The sequence below is a fragment of the Ovis canadensis genome, chromosome 4 (genome assembly GCF_042477335.2).
Source record: "Ovis canadensis isolate MfBH-ARS-UI-01 breed Bighorn chromosome 4, ARS-UI_OviCan_v2, whole genome shotgun sequence".
In the NCBI taxonomy this organism is placed as follows: Eukaryota; Metazoa; Chordata; class Mammalia; order Artiodactyla; family Bovidae; genus Ovis; species Ovis canadensis.
Window position 1 is genome coordinate 39,915,279 of NC_091248.1, and position 22,494 is coordinate 39,937,772.

General features: G+C 40.9%; 1 protein-coding gene across 4 annotated transcripts; it reads right to left on the reverse strand.

The window, feature by feature from the left end:
• Positions 1-2,043: 2,043 nt before the first annotated feature.
• AGR2 (anterior gradient 2, protein disulphide isomerase family member) lies at positions 2,044-21,957 on the reverse strand. Of its 4 annotated transcripts, none has more exons than XM_069587602.1 (8): positions 21,852-21,957; positions 12,002-12,147; positions 11,678-11,741; positions 11,508-11,560; positions 10,180-10,253; positions 7,100-7,163; positions 4,231-4,314; positions 2,044-2,346 (listed from the first exon to the last, which is right to left on the reverse strand). In XM_069587602.1, the coding sequence occupies exons 2-8, from the start codon at positions 12,138-12,140 to the stop codon at positions 2,297-2,299; spliced, it is 528 nt and encodes a 175-aa protein (XP_069443703.1). In that variant the 5' UTR covers positions 12,141-12,147; positions 21,852-21,957; the 3' UTR covers positions 2,044-2,296. The 4 variants fall into 4 exon arrangements, with proteins under 4 accessions (XP_069443703.1, XP_069443702.1, XP_069443701.1 ...); XM_069587601.1 differs by lacking the exon at positions 21,852-21,957 and adding an exon at positions 15,061-15,146; XM_069587600.1 differs by lacking the exon at positions 21,852-21,957 and adding an exon at positions 15,043-15,138.
• Between the last annotated feature and the right edge of the window lie 537 nt (positions 21,958-22,494).

Here is a 22,494-nt window from a genome sequence, read left to right on the forward strand (position 1 = left end):
TTTCCTGTGGGACCTTAACATTAGGCTTCTTAGAGATGTATTTATATTTTTTAAATTATATGGGTTGCTAAAATAACATTCGATAAATTTTAAGGGCTTAATCATATTTCGTATCAGCCCAACTTAAAAAAAAAGAAAAAAACAACCACTTTCATTGTACAATAAGGGAAACCTGAATAGCTTAGAAGTTGTTACTCAAAATGTTAGTTTATTCAAGTAGAAATGTCTTTTTTTTCCTCCAGCTAACCTTCAGAGACATTTCTAAATGGAACATTTTACCTTTTTAAACACAGTTGGTTACCTACTTACAAGAAGGGCACCCAGTCTCTCTGGTGACAGTTTTGTTAAGGATTTAAATCATCAGTGTAGGCTTAGAACAGATTAGTGCAGAGCTCTTTGACAGTACTGTGTGAGAGAAAGTATTTTAGAAAGTATTAACTGGGAAAGTTACTAATGCCAAAGGACCTACTCAGAAGGGCTCTATCCAAACAAACAAAAAGTTAATGAAGACAAGCAATAGATAACCAATATACAAAGCATGGCACAGACCACCACAACCATCTGGGGGCTAAGGAAGGCAGTGGAGGTTGGATGATAAGGGAATTTTGTATAATAATGAATGTGAGATTAAATATGTATTGAAGTCATTAGTGGGCTTTCCAGGTGGCTCAGTGGTAAAGAACATGCCTGCCAATGCAGGGCATGCAGGTTCGATCCCTGGGTCAGGAAGATCCCCAGGAGAAGGAAATGGCAACCAACTCCAGTGTTCTTGCCTGGGAATCCCATGGACAGAGGAGCCTGGCAGGCTGCAGTCCATGGGGTCACAAAGAGTTGGATATAATTGAGCACACATGTACTGAGTGCATTAGTGATACTTAGTATTAATTAGTAAGTACATAGGAATACACATTGCTAATTTTTGTCTTTTCATTGTGTTCATTGGAAAAGGCCCTAATGGTGGGAAAGACTGAGGGCAAAAGGAGAAGGGGGCGACAGGATGAGATGGTTAGATAGCATCTCTGACTCAATGGACATGAAGTTTGAGCAAACTCTGGAGACGGTGAAGGACAGGGAAGCCTGGCATGCTGCAGTCCATGGGGTTGCAGAGTCGGACATGATTGAGTGACTGGACAACACAACAACAACAGTTTTTGTCAGGCAGAATACAGAGTTAAAAATAGGTAAAGCTGCTCTCCTATTTCTGATGACACCTTCCCCCTTAACCATCCAAAGAGAGATGGTGACCTCTGATCTTTACCCCATAGAGGTGATGTCACTGCCCTTTGCTCTTACTGAATTTATTTCAGACCAGCACTCTAAAATCTTAAGAAACCTAATATAGTATGAGACTGAATTCTCAGGATGTGGTTGGAGTGTGTTCAAGGATACAGATGTTCTCTGAATGACCTTTTCACAAAATTGGCCTTCTGAAGGAGAAAGCTACCTGTCAGAGGCTTTCTCTGAGAGCAAAGTCTAAATAAAAATGAATTGCTAAATCCAAGTGTGTCCATAGGAGTTTCTGGCCAGAGTGAGGCAAGGTGGTCTTCAATTAGTGGTAATGCTCAGCTGCTAACTCATGTCCGAGTCTTTACGACCCATTGACGGCAGCCCATGGTGGTCTGTCCATGGGATTCTCCAGGCAAGATTACTGGAGAGGGCTGCCATTCTCTTCTCCAGGGGATCTTTCAGCCCCAGGGATCGAACTCACATGTCTGGTGTCTCCTGCATTGCAGGCAGGCTCTTTACCACTGAGCCACCGGAGAACCTCTTCAATTAGAGACCGATTTGCTCGGGATGCCTTTCTAGATATTCTGTCCCCCTAGAGCATATTGTTTGATACTTCTGTTGTTCAAGCTCACGTCTACTTTTAGTCACCCAGTGAGAAACTATAGTGAGATGAGATGATAATTTTGTCTTTGAGCTTTGTTGCTTGAACTAGGTTTGTCTTGTCCCCTTTTCGAACACTTTGTGTTTAAAAATCCTATTTGGTGAGTCAACCAAATAGCTTTTCGTGAAAGACCAGGTTGGGGAAAAAGTGAACAGTTTGAACACTCCCTAAAAGGATTTATTTTTTAAAAAATCACAGCTTACTATGGAATCATATGATATTATTTTCATACATGTATATGTAAAACCAATGTTTTTTTTTAAAAAAAAGCTGTTGTAACATGAAACCATCATCTAATCAGTAGGTTCACCAGTGCTTCAGCCTTCTCCACGGTTTTTCAGAGCCTCCTCTCGTTCCCAGTCTCAAGGCCCAACACAAAGGGAGGATCTTACAGATTTTGTGTTTTCTCTACAGTTCAGTCTTCAGCAACTTGAGAGCTTTCTTCATGTTGTCAAGCACTAACAGAGGAAAAAGTTACAAGAATCAACACATCATCAGAATTATATTAATAGTTATAGTTTATCCCCAAACTCTAGTATTCTATTTCTTGTTTAATAGGTGCTGTTTTTTTAAATTAATTAATTAATTTATAATAGGTGTTATTTTATCATAGGGTGAATAGTTGGTAATCTTGTAAATTTTTTCTAAAAGTACGTGAAATGGCTTTCATTATAATCCAGATCGCTTCCAATGTTTATTCAGTTCATTTTCTACAAGGCATGGTGATATTACCTGTGCAGAATACCTGCCTTTAAGGAGCCCAAAGTTAAGACTTAATAGGTTAAGCTTTATACTGTTATCAAGAATGTTCAATACACTTGGGGTGTGCGTCCCCTGGCTCTCTCAGCACCCAGTGGAGGCATTGCTAATGGACTGGGACATTCTTTCCTGCTGCTGGATGCAACCTCACAGTCCTTCCCAAAATAACGTTCTAGGTCGATGCCACCCAATAGAAATTTCTGGGATGATGAAAAATATTTATAGCTTGTTCATTAAGTTCTTAAATGTGGTCATTGTGTCTGTAGATTGAAATTTTTTTTAATTTTCATTTTTAACTGTAGGATAATTGCTTTATAATGTTGCGTTGGTTTCTGCCATACAACAGGGTGAATCAGCCATAACTATACATGTGTCCCCCTCCCTCTTGAGCCTTCCTTTCACCCCCGACCCTGGCCCACCCCTCTTGGTTGTCACAGATCATGGAGTTGAGCTCCCTGTGTTATGCAGCAACTGTTTCTGTTCCCACGCTGCTCTCTCCATCCCACCCTCTCCTTCCCCACTGTGTCCACAAGTCTGTTCTCTGTGACTGAGTCCTCTATTCCTGCCCTGCAAATAGGTTCATCAGTACCATTTTTCTGGATTCCATATATTTGTGTTAATATGCCGTATTTCTTTTTCTCTTTCTGACTTACTTCACTGTGTGTAACAGGCATTAGGTTCATCCAGCTCACTAGAACTGACTCAAATTCATTCCTTTTTATGGCTGAGTAATATACTATCATATATTGGTACCACAACTTCTTTATCCATTCATCTGTTGATGGGCATCTAGGTTGCATCCAGCTCCTAGCTATTGTAAATAGTACTACAGTGAACACTGTGGTACATGTGTCTTTTTGAAATACAGTGTTCTCTTGTTGAATTTTGTTTAATTTTCATTAAAGTTACTATTAAACAGCTCCATGTGGCTAGTGGCTGACAAATTGGACAATGCCAGTCTATACAGTCATTAGTCACTGAGCAAATTGATCCTTAGGACAAAACCCAGTTTTCTTCCCAGAAGGACTAATTACATGTCACAGCTAGGTACAGTCTCCCACTGAGGTTCTTCTGCCTTGAGTCTCAAACTTTTTTTTTTTTTTTTCCATTTTATGGCAACCCCTGGGGAATTGAGTATCTTGGCAACTATTTGGAACCACCTTTCCTACTGATCTTTAAAACTGAACTCAAATTCAGCTCTAAAAAGCTGGACTAAATGATTTTACTTTTGTTTTTTGGGAAAAAAAAAATTAACAAAGCATGCAGATTATTACTATTACCCTGGTACTATTACTGTTGTACTCAGTTTTGTGGTAGAAGGAGTTATTTGTGCGGAAGAGAAACGTGAAAAGCATGTAATATGGTCCTAGGATCCTCCTGGAGGGAAAGACACCTAACGTAAATAATTCTTTGAGATTTTAAAAAATGGGATCAAAATGAATGTGATTTGGTGAAGAACACAAGACTGGATATGGTTAGACTGTTTCTCTGGAGTCTCTGAGCACGGCTTTTTTCCCCTCCCAGTGTAGACTCTACCCATCACAACAGCAATTCTATGGATATTCCAAGGAGGTAACACTTACATAGAGCTGTGTCTGAAGGTTCATAAGCATAGAGACGGTTTGAGTATCTTCCAGTGATGTCAGCTCTAACGGTCAGGGATGGGTCTACAAAGAAAAAGCCAAAAGGAATGAAGTATTTTGTTTCAAAGGAACCTCTTTTGCAGAGGAAGCCTATGTGTTTATTTGCATCCCATGAAAGCCTGTGTATTTATTCACATCCCATGAAAGGAACACGACATGCCCTGCTGGATGGGATTCTCCTCCATCCAGTCTGCAACCCGGCCGCCGCAGCTGGTACCCAGAGCCAGACTGGGAGCATTCAGTAGCCTGGCAGTGGTATTTGTGGAAAAGGTTACAAACTCTGTTGTTCTATCTATAGCAGCCTGAAAGCAGGGTAATATACATTGTTGAAGTGGTATTTTGTTTTTGGTGAAAGCAATGGCATTCTCTACTAAAGAATTATTTTAAACTTTTGAAATGATTATGTTATAATTGAAATATGTTACCAAGAGCAGCCTAGATAATTAGAAACACACATCAAATGATACTTTTCCAAACCAAAGTTGTTTTTTTTTTAATGAATAGAAGAATGCAAGCTCTTAAGAGCAGCCAAGATAAAATAATTGTGTGTTGTCCTCTATGATTTTTTTTTTTTGCTTTATTGTTAACCAGCTGCATGTTAAAAATAGAGATTTGAGAGTCCCTTGTGTATATATTCCTCTAGGTTTAAGTCTTTTTATTTTTCATGTTTTACATTTAACTTGAAGTTATCAATTAATGAGGAAAAAAAGGTATAAACAAGATACATCCAAAAGGGAGGTATTAAGACATACAGAGGCCTATCAGCCTTCCCTTAAGAGAGTGATTAAAGGAGCCTGTGGTCTATTACCTGAGAATTAGATGAAGAGGACACATGAAACCCAGCCTCATGCATGCCAAGTCTGTCACTGGTACCTGATGGACAGTCCCTGTCATTTCAGAATGTTGGACTGGGACCAGCAGACATAAATTACAGGAAACTGACGTGTGTTTGCTCAAAAAAGACTTAAGATCTACTCTTCTTCTGCCTGGTGTACACACAAGGTCTCACCTTCATAATCTATTAACGTAAGAAAAGCTTTTAAGTCTCCCAACCATTGGCTCACAATCCCTGGCTGCCCAGGGAAGTCACCAGCAGAGCGTTCAAAGACTGACATCTGCGTCCCACCCTGTGAGATTCTAATTTAACTGGTTTGAGAGGTAGCCTGGGCAACGTGATTTTTCACATCTTCCTGGCAATTCTAATATGCAGGCCTCGTGGAGAACTACTGAGCTGGAAGAGCAAGCTGCCTGGGACCTGGTTCTTATGACCAGAGGAATTAGACAGGGCTTAAAATGCCTTTAGGCTTCCCTGGTGGCTCAAACAGTAAAGAATCCGCCTGCAATTTGGGAGACTTGGGTTCCAGCCCTGGGTTGGGAAGATCCCCTGCAGAGGGGCATGGCAACCCACTCCAGAATTCTTGCCTGGAGAATCCCATGGACAGAGGAGCCTGGTGGGCTATAGCCCATGGGGTTACAAAGAGCTGGACATGACTGAACGACTAAGCACAGCGCAGCACTGCAAACTGCCCTTAAGAGGAGCACTGAAGAGAATTCCTGCATGGGGTGTGGGTGGATAACCTCTAAAGGCCCTTTCAATGTAAGGATTCTAAGTCTTCTAAATCCCAACAAGACCAAATCTGTAAGATTAGCTCTGGTTCAACCTTGCTCCTTTCCTCCCTTCACTTTTTCTCTCTGTTTTGTAGGTTAGTGTGAACATGGATGAATTACACTTGGTCAGAGTGAGGTGTGCTATATGATGAATTTAATTACAGATTTTTTTCCCCCATTTTTTTCAGTATCACCTTGATCAAAGTGAAAGTGTTAGTTGCTCACTTGTGTCTGACTCTTTGCAATCCCATGGACTAGGGCCCGCCAGGCTCCTCTGTCCATGAGATTCTCCAGTCAAGAATACTGGAGTGGGTGGCCATTTGCTTCTCCAGGGGATCATTCTGACCCAGGGATCAAACCCAGGTCTCCCACGTGGCAGGCAGAGTCTTTACCATCTGAGTTACTTTGATCAAAGGCAAATTCAGTTCATTTGTTCAGTCATTTAACAAATATTTACTGTCAGCCTACCACAGGGTCATTCTGAAAATATGATGATGAGCAGAAAAAGATCTAGTCTCTGCCACTTGAGGGTCAATAATTATTCAACAATCACCCAGTAAATGGAAAAATATAACTGAGGAAAGAGTGACCATTGAGAGGAACACAGTGCCACAAGAGCACGTCATGGGGCTTTGAGCAGGTCTGTGAATGACAGTGATTACCCAGGTGGCCTGGGGATACTGAGGCAGGCTGGGGGCAGGCAGGAGACGGCACGCGTGAAGTACCAGGGGCAGGAAGGAGCATGGCTCCTTTGATTTTTTTTTTTTCTTTCAGCTCATATTCATAACACACCTAAAAATAATGATCAAAAGCATCAGAAAGAAAAATCCAGTGCACAAAACCAAAGGATGCCTGATTAAATATTTCCAGGCATGATATAATTCGGGGAAATACATTTAAACAGTGAATAGGGTACTTCCATCTCAGGTGTTCTTATGGCAGAAAACGAAAAGTTCAAATTAGCAGGTGAAACAATGTCATGTATGAAAATAGGTAGGCGCTTGCATTTTCTAATGCAAACAGTTGGTGAAACTGAAAGTTAACAGCGGACCCACCATCCCCCACCACCCCTCACCCCAGCTTTGTCGTTTCCTTGGCTGTGGTGAAACAACAGGTGAGGGTGTGCAGGACAGAGGAAAAGATGTGGCAGTGTTTGTGTAGTGTTCAGAGTGTGTGTTATCTCATCGTCACTTTTACTTACCAACAAACAAAATCCTGGGCACGTATTGGCCGTCAGGAGAGAGGTGTTTGTCAGTTGTTTCATACTAAGATGGAAAAAAAGCAACTGTCAGTTTGTTTATCCTTTTCAGTTATTTTCAAACTTGTTATAAAAGCATGTCCATTCCTGGACTAAAACACTATAACACTTAAACACTAAAACACTTAAGACACTATAAGGCACATCTCTAACAAAGAGAGTTTAGTGATACAGATGTAGAAGCTAATTACACGCATGAGATAATGAAGAAGCTGGAGCAGAGTGTGATGCAGAACAGGAGGTGTAGAGCTGATGGCTGTGATGAATAAGGAGCCCTAGCACTCAATAAGGGAGAATTTGGGAGGCATATGGTGTTCAGGATTTGAAACAGCTCAGCTGGAATTCCATCACCTCCACTAGCTTTGTTCGTAGCGATACTTTCCAAGGCCCACTTGACTTCACATTCCAGGATGTCTGGCTCTAGATTAGTGATCCCACCATCCTCATGCGAAGAATTGACTCATTGGAAAAGACTCTGATGCTGGGAGGGATTGGGGGCAGGAGGAGAAGGGGATGACAGAGGATGAGATGGCTGGATGGCATCATGGACTCTATGGACGTGAGTCTGAGTGAACTCCAGGAGTTGGTGATGGACAGGGAGGCCTGGCGTGCTGCGGTTCATGGGGTCGCAAAGAGTCGGACACGAATGAGCGACTGAACTGAACTGATGGTGTTCAGGGAAAGCATCTTGGATGAGGTAGGAAGAAATAGATCAATGAAAAAAATGGAAGTCATTTTTGGAGAAACTACAAAACACACAGGATTGTCTGGGGAATTCATCTATCATTTTTTAATTCAGAACTTTATTGAGCAGTATCCTGCACTTCTCTTGAATTAATGCATGTCTGTTGGGAGACGGGCCTCTCAGGTGGCACTAGTGGTGCCCATCTGCCAGTGCAGGAGACCCAGGTTCAATCCCTGGGTCGGGAAGATCACCGGAGTAGGAAATGGCAACCCGCTCCAGTGTTCTTGCCTGGAGAATCCCATGGACAGAGGAGCCTGGTGGGCTACAGCCCATGGGGTCGCAAAGAGTCGGACATGCCTGAAGTGACTTAGCACATGCTGGGAGATGAGGAAGGAGTATTGGGGGTCCGGTGGGTGAGATGCTATGATGAGGGATATGCAGGCGCATCGAGTGCCCAGAGTGGGGCATTTAACCCTGTCTGCAGGTTCCATAGAACTTTCTGAAGTGGGTGAAGAGAAATCTTTAGAAAATGAATCGGAGTCAGTTACATAGAAAAGGAGGTCATTCTGGGCAGAGGAGGGGGGACGATGATACAAAGGCAGATGAAAGACCTAGAAGTTTCTATAATCGAGTATTTGGATGAGTCTAAAGTATAGGGATGGCTTTTGGATGGCTCAGTGATAAAGAATCCACCTGCAATATAGGAGATGCAGGTTTGATCCCTGGGTCAGGAAGACCCCTTGAAGAAGGGAATGGCAAGCCACTCCAGCATTCTTGCCTGGAGAATTCCATGGACAGAGGAGCCTGGTGGGCTACAGTCTGTGAGATCGCAGAGAGTTGGACTGAGTGACTGAACACACACACAAAGGCTAGGGATGCTGAAGCTGTGGCGAGAGATGATGCTAGAAAGCTACTCCGGGGGCGGCTCGTGAGTGGCCTCGCACTCCTCACCACAGTGTTCAGATTTGCCCATAAATGGAGAACCGCTGGAGGGATGTTAGAAGAGCCGTGATCCTGATTCGGTTTTTAGAGTAATTACCCTGACAATCATGTGGAATCAGACAGGATTTACTTTGCAGTCAGAGAGCCAGTTACTGTAAGCTAGTAAAGTGAAAAACTCCTACACTAAAACAGCGGTCCTGGATTTACAGGGAAGTGACCAATAGTAAGACTGTTTCCAAGTCAGAACCACAGGCCTTCATGACTGCCAGAGAGTCAAGTCTAGAATAACACTCTAATGGAATAGGGAATGGAGAAGAAAGAGCTTTGTGAAAAACCTGTTATGTTGATAAATTCAGTGTTGAACATATTAAGTTAAAGCTGATTGCAAGATTTCTGAAATTTGGTTGTGGACACAGATTGGAAGCTGTTGTGTATTCGAGGAAGACGGGGGGAATTACCAGTGAGCAGGTCTGGATGAAATTGTCCATAGAGAATATAAAATATGGAAAGAGAAATAGGTCGAATAGAGATCAGGAACTCACTTATATTAAGGGGATAAATGGAGAAAGAGGAGCCTGTGGAAGGAGGTGAAGAATGGCTGGTATGGATGCTCCTTGAAGAAGCTCACCTGTCAACCCAGAAAGAGGAGAGAGAGAGAGAAGTCCCGGGTGACGAAAGAGTCTTCTGAGTTGTTTACTGATCGCTTGCCTTTGAAACAGAAGTGGATCCTGTCTCTACACCGAGTAGAACTTGTAAAAACAGAAAGCTTTACCATGAAGAGAGGTGGTGATGGCCAATTAGGATAGGGAAGCATTGGCCCACAGCATTCGTGAAGTGATTAGATTTGGCCACCCAGAAAGCTGTCTCTTCCAGAGAGAGAGAGAGAGGGCACATGGAGGGGTGGAGAGCAGCCAGGGCTGCAGGGGAAAGGGGCACAGCAAGGAATTGGTAAATGACAAAGACTTCCCGCTTATTACAGCAACCAAGAAATCCCGGACCACAGGAGAGTGTTATTCAGACAGTTTAAAATTATTAGTCACTAAACAAAATCCCTGAGTTGGAAGATTGCCTAGAGAAGGAAATGGCAACTACTCCAGTATTCTTATCTGGGATATTCCACGGACAGAGGGGCCTAGCAGGCTACAGTCCATGGGGTTGCAGAGTCGGACACAATTGAGCAACTGGGCACGGATGTGATCACATATATACACACACATGTAAACAAAAATGTAGACATGCAAGACAGATGCAAAATAAAATCTTTTCTCTCTGTAGTCTATGAGATGTATTCAGAACAGATCCCCGTTAAAGTAGTATGATTAAGACATAGAGGAAAAAGGAACCATCCATTTCAAATGCTGAGAGAAATGGTAGTGAGGATGAAGAGCTAACTTACAACTAGATTGAGGAGGACAAACTGGTCTGCCAATTTCTGGATTTCTTTATTTTCAGCAAATGCCTTCTTTAAAGCTGTAATGCAAAGAAAAATAGTGAAGCATTCATCTCATCACCAGGTGAAACCGTTGTTCTCTGTTAGATTTTAAACTGAACTGTATTTTTAATACAGCATTGAACCCCACCCTTTCTGCAAATGGTTAACAAAGAAATATCTAGACCATTGACCAGCTTTGTTTCTCCTGCTCAGTCAGTCAATCATTCATCTCTTAATTTTTTTTTAACCCGTGTTTACTGAGTGGTTACTATGCGGCAAGACTGTTTCATGTACTGGGAATAAAGCAGTGGGAAAAAAATAAAATGTGCTTTCTTCATAGGACTGAAATGATTGTGTAGGAGACAGATCATAAACAAGCAAGTAGTTTTAGGTGGAGATAAACACTTTGAAGAAAAAGAAAGCAAAGCAAGAAGTTTGAAAGTATAGAATGTTCAGGGAAGAGTTCTTTGAGGAAATGACATTGAAGTGAGAGGCTGATACGTTCAAAGATATTAGGGATGCATCCTAGGGCAGCCAGGTAGGTGCCTGTCACAGAGCTAGGCAAGATCTCATCTAGGTGTGGACCAGGGCAGTAGCAGTGAGGTAGTAGGAAGTGGCTGCATTTGGGCAGCAGCTATGTAATATATGAGGCCCAGTGCCTTTCTCAGAGGTAAAGAATCCACCTGCAATGCAGGAGACTTGGGTTTGATCCCTGGGTTGGAAAGATCCCCCTGAAGAAGGAAATGGCAACCCACTCCAGTATTCTTGCCTGGGAAATCCCACGGACAAAGGAGCCTGGCGGGCTACAGTCCATCGGGTCACAAGAGTCAGACAGCAACTAAACCACCATCACCAGTGCCAAATGAAAATATGGAGCCCTTTGTTCAAAAATTACTATGACTTTTAAGATGGCAACAGCTGATCTTTACAACAAGCATAGGAGCCTTCGAAGCGCTGTGTCCTGTGTGATTGCACAGATGGTGTGCACAGGAGGCTGGTGCTGGCCTTTGGACATACTGTGAGGGTAAATCTTTGGTATTTGTTGATGTATTGAATGTGGGATAAAAGACAAAGCAAGAAGTCAGGGATGAATTCTAGAGCTGGTATTTTCAAACTGTGAGCCAATGGTTAACACAAAACGTGGAAATATTTGAAGTTACTGTGTTTACTACATAAAATATTCTTTTTAATTCAACTGTGCTGGGTGCTAAGGGTATAAAGATGAGAGATCTGGACCCTCCCTCTAAAGCTATAAACCTATAAAAGAAATTATATTTAGAAGTATAAATTACCTTGACTGTGTGGGCATTCATCCAAGTGGTGAATAATCATCAAGGGTTTATTGCTTCAAGAGACAAAGAGAGATAGGATCATGTTTAATGAGTAGGATTTTGTGTGTCACTAAAGATCGCTAGATGGCTCTCTTGAGAGCTTTGAGAGAGTTCCCTAAACTTGTCTTTACCTTGTCTTGGATTTGTATAAAGCTTCTTCATATGTCTGGGTCCAGATGAGTTGGTCTCCCCAACCTAGAACAAAAAAACCCAGTGTATCTAAAACTGTTATGTTTTCAGACCCAGAGCTGTTGATAAACAGTTGTAAAACTGGGATCATTATATACTTGATACTAAAGAAGAGCAAAAACCTCTAGAGAAAACAGAAATAATGGTAAACTTTGATAAATGTAGAAAGAACACATACAAAAATTTGTTCACACAGATCTCAGGCCTGAGAGTTAAATCCTTCCCAATTAAGTATAATTGGAGGCCAGTGGGAGTGTGACTCCTACCTCTGGAGAGGGTCTGGGGCAGTTTGAGTTGAGAGTCCTTTGTATCCTTCTTAGCTCCTGGTTTGACTGTGGTTTCTTTGGCCAGAGTGTAGGAGAGGGCCACCAGCAGCAGGAATGCTGACACTGGAATCTTCTCCATGGCAAATCTGATATGGAAAACAAGTAAATTAGCAAGAAGCCAGTAAAACAAAAAGAAACTGGCAATTTTTCAGAGTCTTTAGATTGCAACCCAAGCATGGGACACAACAAGAATTGAGGCTTAGATGGGATTGAGCACATGCAATTGGAGTGAAAAAATACCTTCCACAGAACTTTCCTAAGAATGCATAGTATAAATTTCTATCTATCCACCTCTGTATAAGATCTGTATAGAAAAAAAATATACTGATGAAGATCTCCATAGAAATATACAATGTAGAGATAGATACAGATATATTTTAAGAAAATTAGGAGATAGACGTATATATTCTTATAGTTAAGGGAATTTGCTTTTAAATTTTATATTTTTCATAAAAAACATCATAGTAGAAGACAACTTAGGAGTTATATCCTCTTTCCCCACCTCCCCAGTGTCTCATTTTGTAGATGAAGAATCTGAAATTCAGAGAAATGAAGACCAATGAGAGGGGCATAGAACCAAGGCTTTTGGATCTTGCCACTTTGCACTGCTGGCTCCCATCTTCCCGTTTGGAAAAAGTTGCCCTAAACATACATATTTCTTTAATATTTGTTAAAATGGGGACACTGCCATTGAAAAATAAGATCTGAGTGAAATGATTTATTTCATTTAGAAACTGCCAACTTTTTATCTTTTAACTAAAGGCTTGCATACACACAGCTCTCTCCCTAGTGTAACATTTACTCAAACTCTAGATATATTGGTTCTGAACTGGTTAAAATACATCAGTGGAAATTTCTTCCAGTGAGCTAATTCTTTGACGCTTAGTGTGGGCCTGTATAGGTAGGTGGTTGTGCACAAAATATTTCTATTTTATCCCATAAAATATTCTATGGGACTCATCACACAGAGAGACCAATCTCGTAAATGTCTCTTTGTTAATTTTTCTTTTCTTTCCAGTATTCCAAATTTAAATATCAGGAAATGTTGTACTATTTCAAAGCAGATGCTTTTGAATGGGAAAGAGAATAGCAAGGTAAGGTCCATGAGTGAGTGAGGAAGTAAGTGAGCTAGCAAGGTGAATTGCACTAACGAATCACTAGGGCTGTCCAGGGACCATGACGTGCAAAGCTGGAGACTTGGGATGCTAGTAAAGCCGAAGACTGAAACTGGTTAAAAAGAAACACCTAACTCTAATATTGGTGTGTTTCAAATTAAATGAACTCTGCAAGAGAAACAGGATGGACCACCAATGTTCAGTGTTTTTAAGGGGTAAACTTTCTCATATTCTGATAGCAGGTTAAGCATTGTTGTTTAGTCGTGATGTCATGTCCCACTCTTTTGAGACGCCTTGGACGATAGCCTGCCAGGCTCCTCTGACCGTGGAATTTCCCAGGCAAGAATACTGGAATGAGTGGCCATTTCCTTCTCCAGGGGATCTTCCCAACCCAGGGACTGAACCCACATCTCCTGCATTGACAGGTGGATTCTTTACCATTGAGCCACCTGGGGAAGCCTTTGTTAAGCATTAGCCAATTAAAAAAAAAAAGGCATTGCTAAGTTACCAAATCCAGATGATGTCTTGTATTAATCTGACCAATTATTGTCTATGTCATAGTATGTAGTAGCCACGCAATGTCTCACAAAAAAGATGTAAGCAAAAACAGGGATACACTGTCTTCATTTTCTATATCCATAAAGATACAGAAACGCCAGTAACAATTTTTGTATCCAGTATTTTGCACAAGCACCCCAACTGTGCTACACAAGTCTTCTAGCCTTTTTGTTACAAAGACTTCTTCTTCATGCCAACAACACTAAAAACCAAGAACCCTTATGTGAGAATAATTACACTATTCAGGATAATGGTTGATTCAGAAAATATCATGCAAGTAATGGCTTGAAATTTATCGACAAACGTTTGATTTTATATTTTATGTATGGCAACAAATGTATATTAGCAAAAATAGCAGTAAACAGGTGGTGAAGTATTTATGTAATTCACTGACAATTCTTGTGCAAGTGGCCATTAGGACTTCTTTTTATAGCTTTGCAGCTTTCAGATTGGAACTATTGATACCTCATACATGTTTTATGGCAGAACGACTCAAGGGAGCCGAATATAACTCCTGCTGTACAAACAAGATTTTCTGAGATTCACTGTACTGTTTTCAACACATCAATTTTTAGTCCTGAATTGACTGTGATCTGCAAATTGCATGCATAAACCACCTCAAAACAGAAAGCTAACCATGGAGGACACTGATAATTTGGAGACACACACACACACTATGAAACCAGCACTTTTCACTGCTCATTATATCTCTGTCTTCATCAATGAATGCCTTGCAGGAGGTTTCAATGTCCTTGTTCATAAATGCTTTAGGAAAGTAACCAGATCTCTCCTTTTGCATTCTGCGCTATGAATTTAAAGACTGAATAAGCAATAAGGATATCTTTATATCAGACACAGAAGGAAAGCTATTTCCTGATTTGCAATAATATTCTGATCGGTAATCCCCAGCAGCTAATCTGAGCTGACGTTTCACAGCCCTGTGGGTCTTTGCTTTGCCAGTAAGAAAGAAACAAGCATTAGATGGTGATCAGGGCTCAGTAACCAAGACAGGAGACCCTGGGCTGTGTGTCAGGCTTGAAAACTCCAGGAGTTGGCTCGCTCTTAAACCTCTCATTTTCTGGGAGAGAAAGCATTACCTTGAATCAGCTCAGGAACATCGCTTCACAGAGAGGTTCTAGGAAGCCTCTGGTGAAAATTCCATCAATTCCCTCTCCAAATCCCATTTTGCTGCTCCTGGAACTGCCCCGCACTCCTCTGCCTGTGGATTGCCTACACCTTTACATGGTAACCAGAGGCCAAAGCTCATTCTAACAGGTGCCCGTCTAACAATACTGTCAGGAGCCTTACCTGGATCTCCCCACCCACCTGTCTGTGTGAGCCAGGCGGCCTCGATGCAGTCCAAGCTTCCTAGTATGCTGGCTCAGCCCACGCCTCTATTTATGCACCTGAGCACACCTCAATCCCACCCACTAATCCTGTATTCACATGGTGCAGACTCTGAAAGGAACTTTTCTTTCTCCAGGTCTTCCCAGGGCTAAAGAGGTCCCTGTTTTTAAAAAATAATGTTGCAGAGGGAGTCCCTTTCAGTATGCGTGCCTTTAACTCTTTGTGAAAGCATATTGTTAAGAGATTTGAGAAAGGTGGGCAGAGTGCCAAATCCAGGTACAGTTTAAATGAAGACATTTGATTTGCCTGAAGGCTGATTTGTCTTTATGTGATTGGATGGAATTTGTGGTTTGTAGAAATTTTTTTTTTTTTCTCTCTCTCTCTCGGGCAGATTGCCTCTATTTAGTTAGAAACACACAAGAGATGATTCACTGTTCTAACCCCTACACTCATATAAGCTGCTGTCCTCCATTATGGTATAAATTATTTCACACAATGTACTTCCTTTTCTTGGCAAACAAAATGTGTATTCACTGTAGGTACGAAAGTAATCCAAACCAAGAATTCCTATAATATATTAAAACTAAGGAAGTTATTGAAAAAAAGATATCCTAACACTATGAGTTTTTATTAATCACCTTGCAGGAACTCCTCTCCAAAGAATTCAAAGGTATTTCACAGATATTCTCTCATTCAATGGCAAACTTTACTGCTAAACATAGCAGGAAGCTATTTCCATCATTTTTCACACCTATAAACTAAGATGTGCAACTACTTTCTCATTTAAATTTATGCAATAGTTCACTCAACATTTTAAGACTGGACTTGGGTTTTCTGTAAAAAATTTTAATCCTGTGAAAACTATGTGTAATCCTTAAAAGTTCAGAACAGAAAAATCTTTAACAACAGAAAGTTAGCTAATGATATGCAAACCCTATAAAAATAAAATTTGAAGTGAGTTGAGATCATACTATTTCAAAATATTTTCAAGCAGGTGAATTTTTTGATAAAGCCTGAGTTTCTGTGGGCAAAATAGGAAGGGATTTCAAAAATGGTGAGTTTTCATTTGAAATGAATTCACAGAAATAATCTCTTTAGGAATTTGAATAAAAATAATGATTTGAGCTCAACTTTGAAAAGCAGTAAGCCTTTTATATGGGCTTCCCAGGTGGCTCAGTGGAAGAGAATCTGCCTGCCAATGCAGGAGACACGGGTTCGACCCCTGGGTCAGGAAGATCCCCTGAAGGAGGAAATGGCAACCCACTCTAGTGTTCTTGCCTGAAAAATCCCATGGAAGAGGAGCCTGGCAGGCTACAGTCCACGGGGTTGCAAAGAGTTGGACACACTTGAGCACCCACTTCACCAAATATTCTTGAAGCCTGATTATGTAGCAAACACTATGCCTGACATTAAAGATAGGAAAATGAAAAAGACATGGTCAGTTATTGAGGTAGACAAATACATCCATGGACAGTTGCAATTCAGGATGGTAAGCCATACCCATGGGGAAACAAAGACATTGAATACATTATCTCTGCTGTAAGGTTATTAATGATCTGATTGAAGAGTTAAGATTGACCCACACTAAAAATTAATCATCTGCATGAGAAGAGCATGCCATAATGGATGGGTAAAAGACCTTGATGCTGGGAAAGACTGAGGGCAAGAGGAGTAGGGGTTGACAGAGGAGGAGATGGTTGGATGGCATCACTGACTCAATGGACGTGAGTTTGAGCAATTCCAGGAGATGGTGAGGGACAGGGAAACCTAGCATGCTGCAGTCCATGGGGTCACAAAGAGTCCAACACGAGAAGTGATGAACAACAAGTGGTATAGGTATCAGCTGTTATTATTTTTCAGAGGAAATAGAGATTGCTAGTCATGAAAATGCTCGGACTAATGCTAGACAGCAAGGTTTCCAGGTGCAGACAGTGATAAAGAATTTCCAGAATATGTTTGTTGGATATTTAGTGGAACCACCCCTGGCTAGAGTCAGATACATCTGGGAAACTCATAAACAATAGGTTTGAAAAGTTGTTTGGGGGCTATTTGATTTACCCGGGACCTTGAATACTGTTTTAAGGAGTTTAGACTTCATCCTCAAGAGGAAGTGTCCTGCGATGGTGAAGGGGGCATTTTATAGATTCACCTTTGGTTTGAGTTCAAATTTAGTGTGATGATTACTACGTATACTTCTAACTCCTGCAAATTACCTAACCTCTCTGTACTTGAGTCGTCTTCCTTGTGAAGTGGAAACAGTAAGACTCACTTTATAGGATCTGTGGAAGGTTATATAAAATAACTGAGAAAAAATATTTAGAATGGTACATAGCACATAGTAAGCACTGGAATATACTATCGATGGTACAGAACTTGCTTCTCTATGAAAGTCACTTAGCTGTATGGGGGCTTCTGCGTACAAATACAATCGTTTCCCATTTCTTGGGATGGACAGGGAGGCCTGGCGTGCTGCAATTCATGGGGTTGCAAAGAGTCAGACACAACTGAGCGATTGAACTGAACTGAATTGATACTCTATTAAAAGTAAAATGTAAACACCTAGTTCTTCCTAGATCTAAAACTTTAAAAATGTACAAATTTTGTTTATTTGTATAAAGTATACAAAAATAATTTGGTTTTGATTAGAGAAGTTTTGCTGGAGAAGGAAATGGTGGCCCACTCCAGTATTCTTGCCTGGAGAATCAGGCAAGGTTCCTGCCAGAGGAACCTGGCAGGCTATAGTCCATGGGGTTACAAAGAGTCGAACACGACTGAAGTGACTCAGCACAGAGAAGTTTGGCATAAAATTCAAAATCTATTTTAATTTTTTTTTTATAGTAAGAAAAAAAATCACATGAAATATAGCTATCCTCTTAACCAATGAAGTGTACAAGATGATATTTTAAACTATAAGCATAATGCTGTAATCAGATATCTAGAACTGGTTTCTTTTTTAAAAAATTTTATTTGTTTAGTCTGCTCTCGGTCCTTGTTGCTCTGAGAGGGCTTTCTCTAGTTGCGGTGAGCAGGGGTTATTCTTTGTTGCAGTGTGTGGGGTTCTCACTGCCCCGGCCTCTCTTGATGTAGAGCACACGCTCTGGGGCGTGCTTGCCAGCTCAGTGGTTGCGGCTTCTGGGCTCCAGGGCACAGCCTCAGGAGTTGTGGTGAACAGGCTTAGTTGTTCATGTGGCACGTGAAAGCGTCTGGGACGAGGGATGGAACCTGTGTCCCCTGCATTGGCAGGCCGATTCTTATCTACTGCACCACCAGGGAAGTCCTAGAATTTGTTTCTTGCTATTTGAGTAAAATAAGTATCATCAAATTAAACTGACCTAAATCAGATAGATTACATTTCAAAATGTTCAACAGGGTACATTTGCCAACATAATGACCCAAACTTTTCTAAGCACTTTAGCAGTTCTTGTAAATATCACAAATTAAAGTTACTCATTAGCAATTCAGGTTATATTAATCTTATAAATATTTTTCACAGCCAAATACATTATAATTCTAAATTAAAAATCCTAATTCTAGTCACATTCTTAATTAGAGTCACAGACCAATATTCAGCTTCTCTAAAAGAGGTTTCTGTTATATTATACAAGCACTTCACTAACAAACACAGAAAGGTTTTTCCACTATTTTCAAAACTTATTCTTCAGCTTCACCTGGAAGTCTTAATACTACAGATTTGAGTTACTTCATTGGTTACTTCATCAATAGAAACTTTTTTTCTATTCCTTCTAGGGACTAGCGAAGAGAAAGCAGATTTACCTCTAGGTTGGACCTATTTCCTGAGTCTAGAATTAGGGACTCTGATATGGATCAAAGACTGTGACCCAATCACTGATATATTTGATGTTATAGATACAGTTAGATGTATCTCAAGGGAAAGTGTAGAGAGGAAGACTCATTACCAAACCTTGATAATTTTTATCCATTTAGGAGGATGAGGAAAAGAAGTGCTTCTAAAGCACAAGAAATAATCTCTTTGTACAAAGACATACATTTCCAGGACCACACCATTTCCTGAATCCAGGGTTAGTAGTAACTGCAGAGCACAAAACAGCAACCAGCGTTGAATGCAGGTGGTAGGGCTTAGAACTGGAGAAGAGAGGCAGTTGAATGATTTCCAGAGCTCTCTGACATCTAGCCAAGACACTTGTATAATACACTTGATTGTATAAAAATCAATTGCCTTCAATCAAAATTCATGAATGTCACTTGGGTTGAAGTAATGAAAAGCCAAATTACCTGGTGCAGCGATGTATTACTTTCTTGGGTCATGAGTAAAGTGACTATATTCTCAGTTTGCCCAGAAAATTCTCAGGTTAAGCCTGTTGTTGAGCATATTAACTGAGAACATCCCCCTTTACTTTAAAAAGTCTGGTGATTCGGGCAATAAACTACATAGTCTAGGTAGATGAAATCTACCAATGTTCTCTGTAGGAAAATAATTGCTTATACACATATAATTTTAGGTGGCTTAGATAGTAAAGAATCTGCCTACAATGCGAGAGACCTGGGTTGGGAAGATCCACTGGAGAAGGGAATGACAACCCACTTAGTATCCTTGCTTGGAGAATCACATGGGCAGAGGAGCTTGGCGGCTCACAGTCCATGGGATCTCAAAGAGTTTGGACATGACTGAGTGACTGACAGAGGTCTCATTCATATACTGAACTTAATCAGAAGACCCCTTTGTGGGACCCATAGACTAAGGTTAAAAACAATATTGCTCGAATGTTCAAGCTTCTAAGTGTAGCCGTTTCAAGGACCCACAACTTTAGAATTTAGCATTTAGCTCTCTGCCCTTGTTTTACAGCACCACCTTGTATTTCTTCCTGTCAGAAATGTTATACCATGGCCTAAGTTGGAAAGAATGCTAGTCTCAGAGTCATTCAAGTCTTTTGCTGGCCTTGAATAAAGGCCCACAGTCGGAAATCCTTTTAGATCTGCGTGGAAGTGGAGCTTAGAGGGAAGGGGGAACGAAAAGTAATTTATGGGGATTCCCTGGTAGCCCAGTGGTTAGGAGTTGGTGCTTTCACTGCCGGAGCCCAGGTTTAATCCCCAGTTGGAAAAGGCAATGGCACCCCTCCCCAGTACTCTTGCCCTGAAAATCCCATGGATGGAGGAGCCTGGTGGGCTATAGTCCATGGGGTTGCTAAGAGTTGGACATGACTAAGCGACTTCACTTTCACTTTTCACTTTCATGCATTGGAGAAGGAAATGGCAACCCACTCTAGTGTTCTTGCCTGGAGAATCCCAGGGACGGCGGAGCCTGGTGGGCTGCCATCTATGTGGTTGCACAGAGTCAGACACGACTGAAGTGACTTAGTAGTAGTAGTAGTAGGGGAATTAAGATCATGCAAGCCTAGAGGCAGGAGGTTAAAAAAACGAGAGAGAATTTGGGTATGAAAATGAGAATAAAGAACATAAGAATTATACAAAAAGTAATTTATAACATATGAACATCCAAAGTAGATAAATTATTTCCCCATGAACTCTATCTTTTAGAAGATGGGTATTTAAAAAAAAGTTTTGCCTATTTATTGAGTGTGCTGGGTTTTCGTGGCCATGTGGGCTTTTCTCTTGTTGCACAGAGTGGGCTGACTCTCTAGTACATGGGCCTCATGCGGTGGCTTCTGTTGCTATGGAACACAGGCTCTAGGGCACAGGCTCAGAAGTTGCAGTGCACAGACTTAGTTGCTCTGTGGCATGTGAGACCTTCCCAGACCAGGGATCGAACCCATGTTTCCTCCATTGGTAGGCAGATTCTCTAGCACTGAGCCACCCACGAAACCCAGAAACAAGCTGAGTATTTTTAAAGGGAACATGGACATCATTCTTTGGAGTCTGAAGGGAATAATCTCATGAATCTTTAGAACTTGCCATTGAAGTGATTTGCTACTAATGAATTTGGAAGGTGGGAAACAGGAGTCATTTAAACAGATATGTTTGGATCTGGCAACTACTTTGGCTATATATGAAAGAAAGGTTTCACGTGCATTAAGGAGACGTGTCCTTAGCGGTTGGAGTCTGACCTAGAGTCAATATTGTTACATGACAAATACACTCCTTGGGGTGGAGCCTTGAACAAGCAGAGATGCTGTCGGAAGCTTGTCTGTCCTAAGGATGCCAGTGACTTAAAAAGGAAAAGCTTAATCCTCCCTTCTGAGGTAGCTTTACTTTGACTCCAGTTCTATAAATTTCTTCTCGTAATTCTTTCACCTTTACTTCTTTGTGTGTATGTGTGTGTGCCCAGTCACTCAGCTCTAAAAAAGTGTTCTTTTCCTTATGATTTTTGCATTTGATAAATACTAATAAGTAACTTCCTAAGACCTCAGTTTTTTGTGTGTATAATTGAGTGTGTTTCTTGGAAGATGAAAATAATCTTAGTATGATTCCAAATTTACTTTGAGTCTGCGTGTGTATACATTTTATACCAATTAATTCCATTATATGGTTTTTCCATATAATGGAATAATTGCTTTAAAAAATCAGGGTTTGAGTAATTTGGGGGCTTTCCAAAAGCTTCTATGATTGTTATTTAAGGAAATACAGTCACATTCAGGATTTGATCTTTTCGGGACAGTTTTTACTATACAGTTTCTATGTCTTTGCCTTAAAGTTCAGTTCAGTTCAGTTGCTCAGTTGTGTCTGACTCTTTGTGACCCCATGAATTGCAGCACGCCAGGCCTCCCTGTCCATCACCAACCCCCCGGAGTTCCTTAAAGTTAGGTACCAATGAAAGAATAACACGTACTTACATTCTCAGTGTTCTTCTGTTTGCCTGTGTTTTCTATGTGACTCATTCTGTAATAATTATTCTCCTAGTCCGGAGCAATAGGTCAGCCCTGAAAGCAAACAAAAAGGAAACTTGTCACATTTACTTTCTTCCTGATTTCTGTAAGGCCTCGTCATCATTTCAATACCAAGCTGTGGCTGTGTTCACCATATCACGCTTTTGTCTAATCTGTTCTTATAGGAAAAGATCATATTTGCTCATTACTTATAGGCTTTTAGACTCTGCATGATGTGGAAAAATGTTCCAATTCAGTGAATATTTAAGATGTAATTTTAGAAGTGTATCTTAATTGCAGTTAAACCAGTTTTCTATTTCATATTGCATTGCTAAATAAAAGTCTCCCAACACAAGAAATTCTACCAATAGATTACTATAAATGTTAAAGCAGTTGGTGAATTTGGTAAATTTCCTGAGGCTATCCAGGTGGTTTGAGGGATATTTGAATGTATCCAGGGTACGAAAGGAGAAGGCAATGGCACCCCACTCCAGTACTCTTGCCTGGGAAATCCCATGGACAGAGGAGCCTGGTAAGCTGCTGTCCATGGGGTCGCTAAGAGTTGGGCACGACTGAGCGACTTCCCTTTCACTTTTCACTTTCATGCATT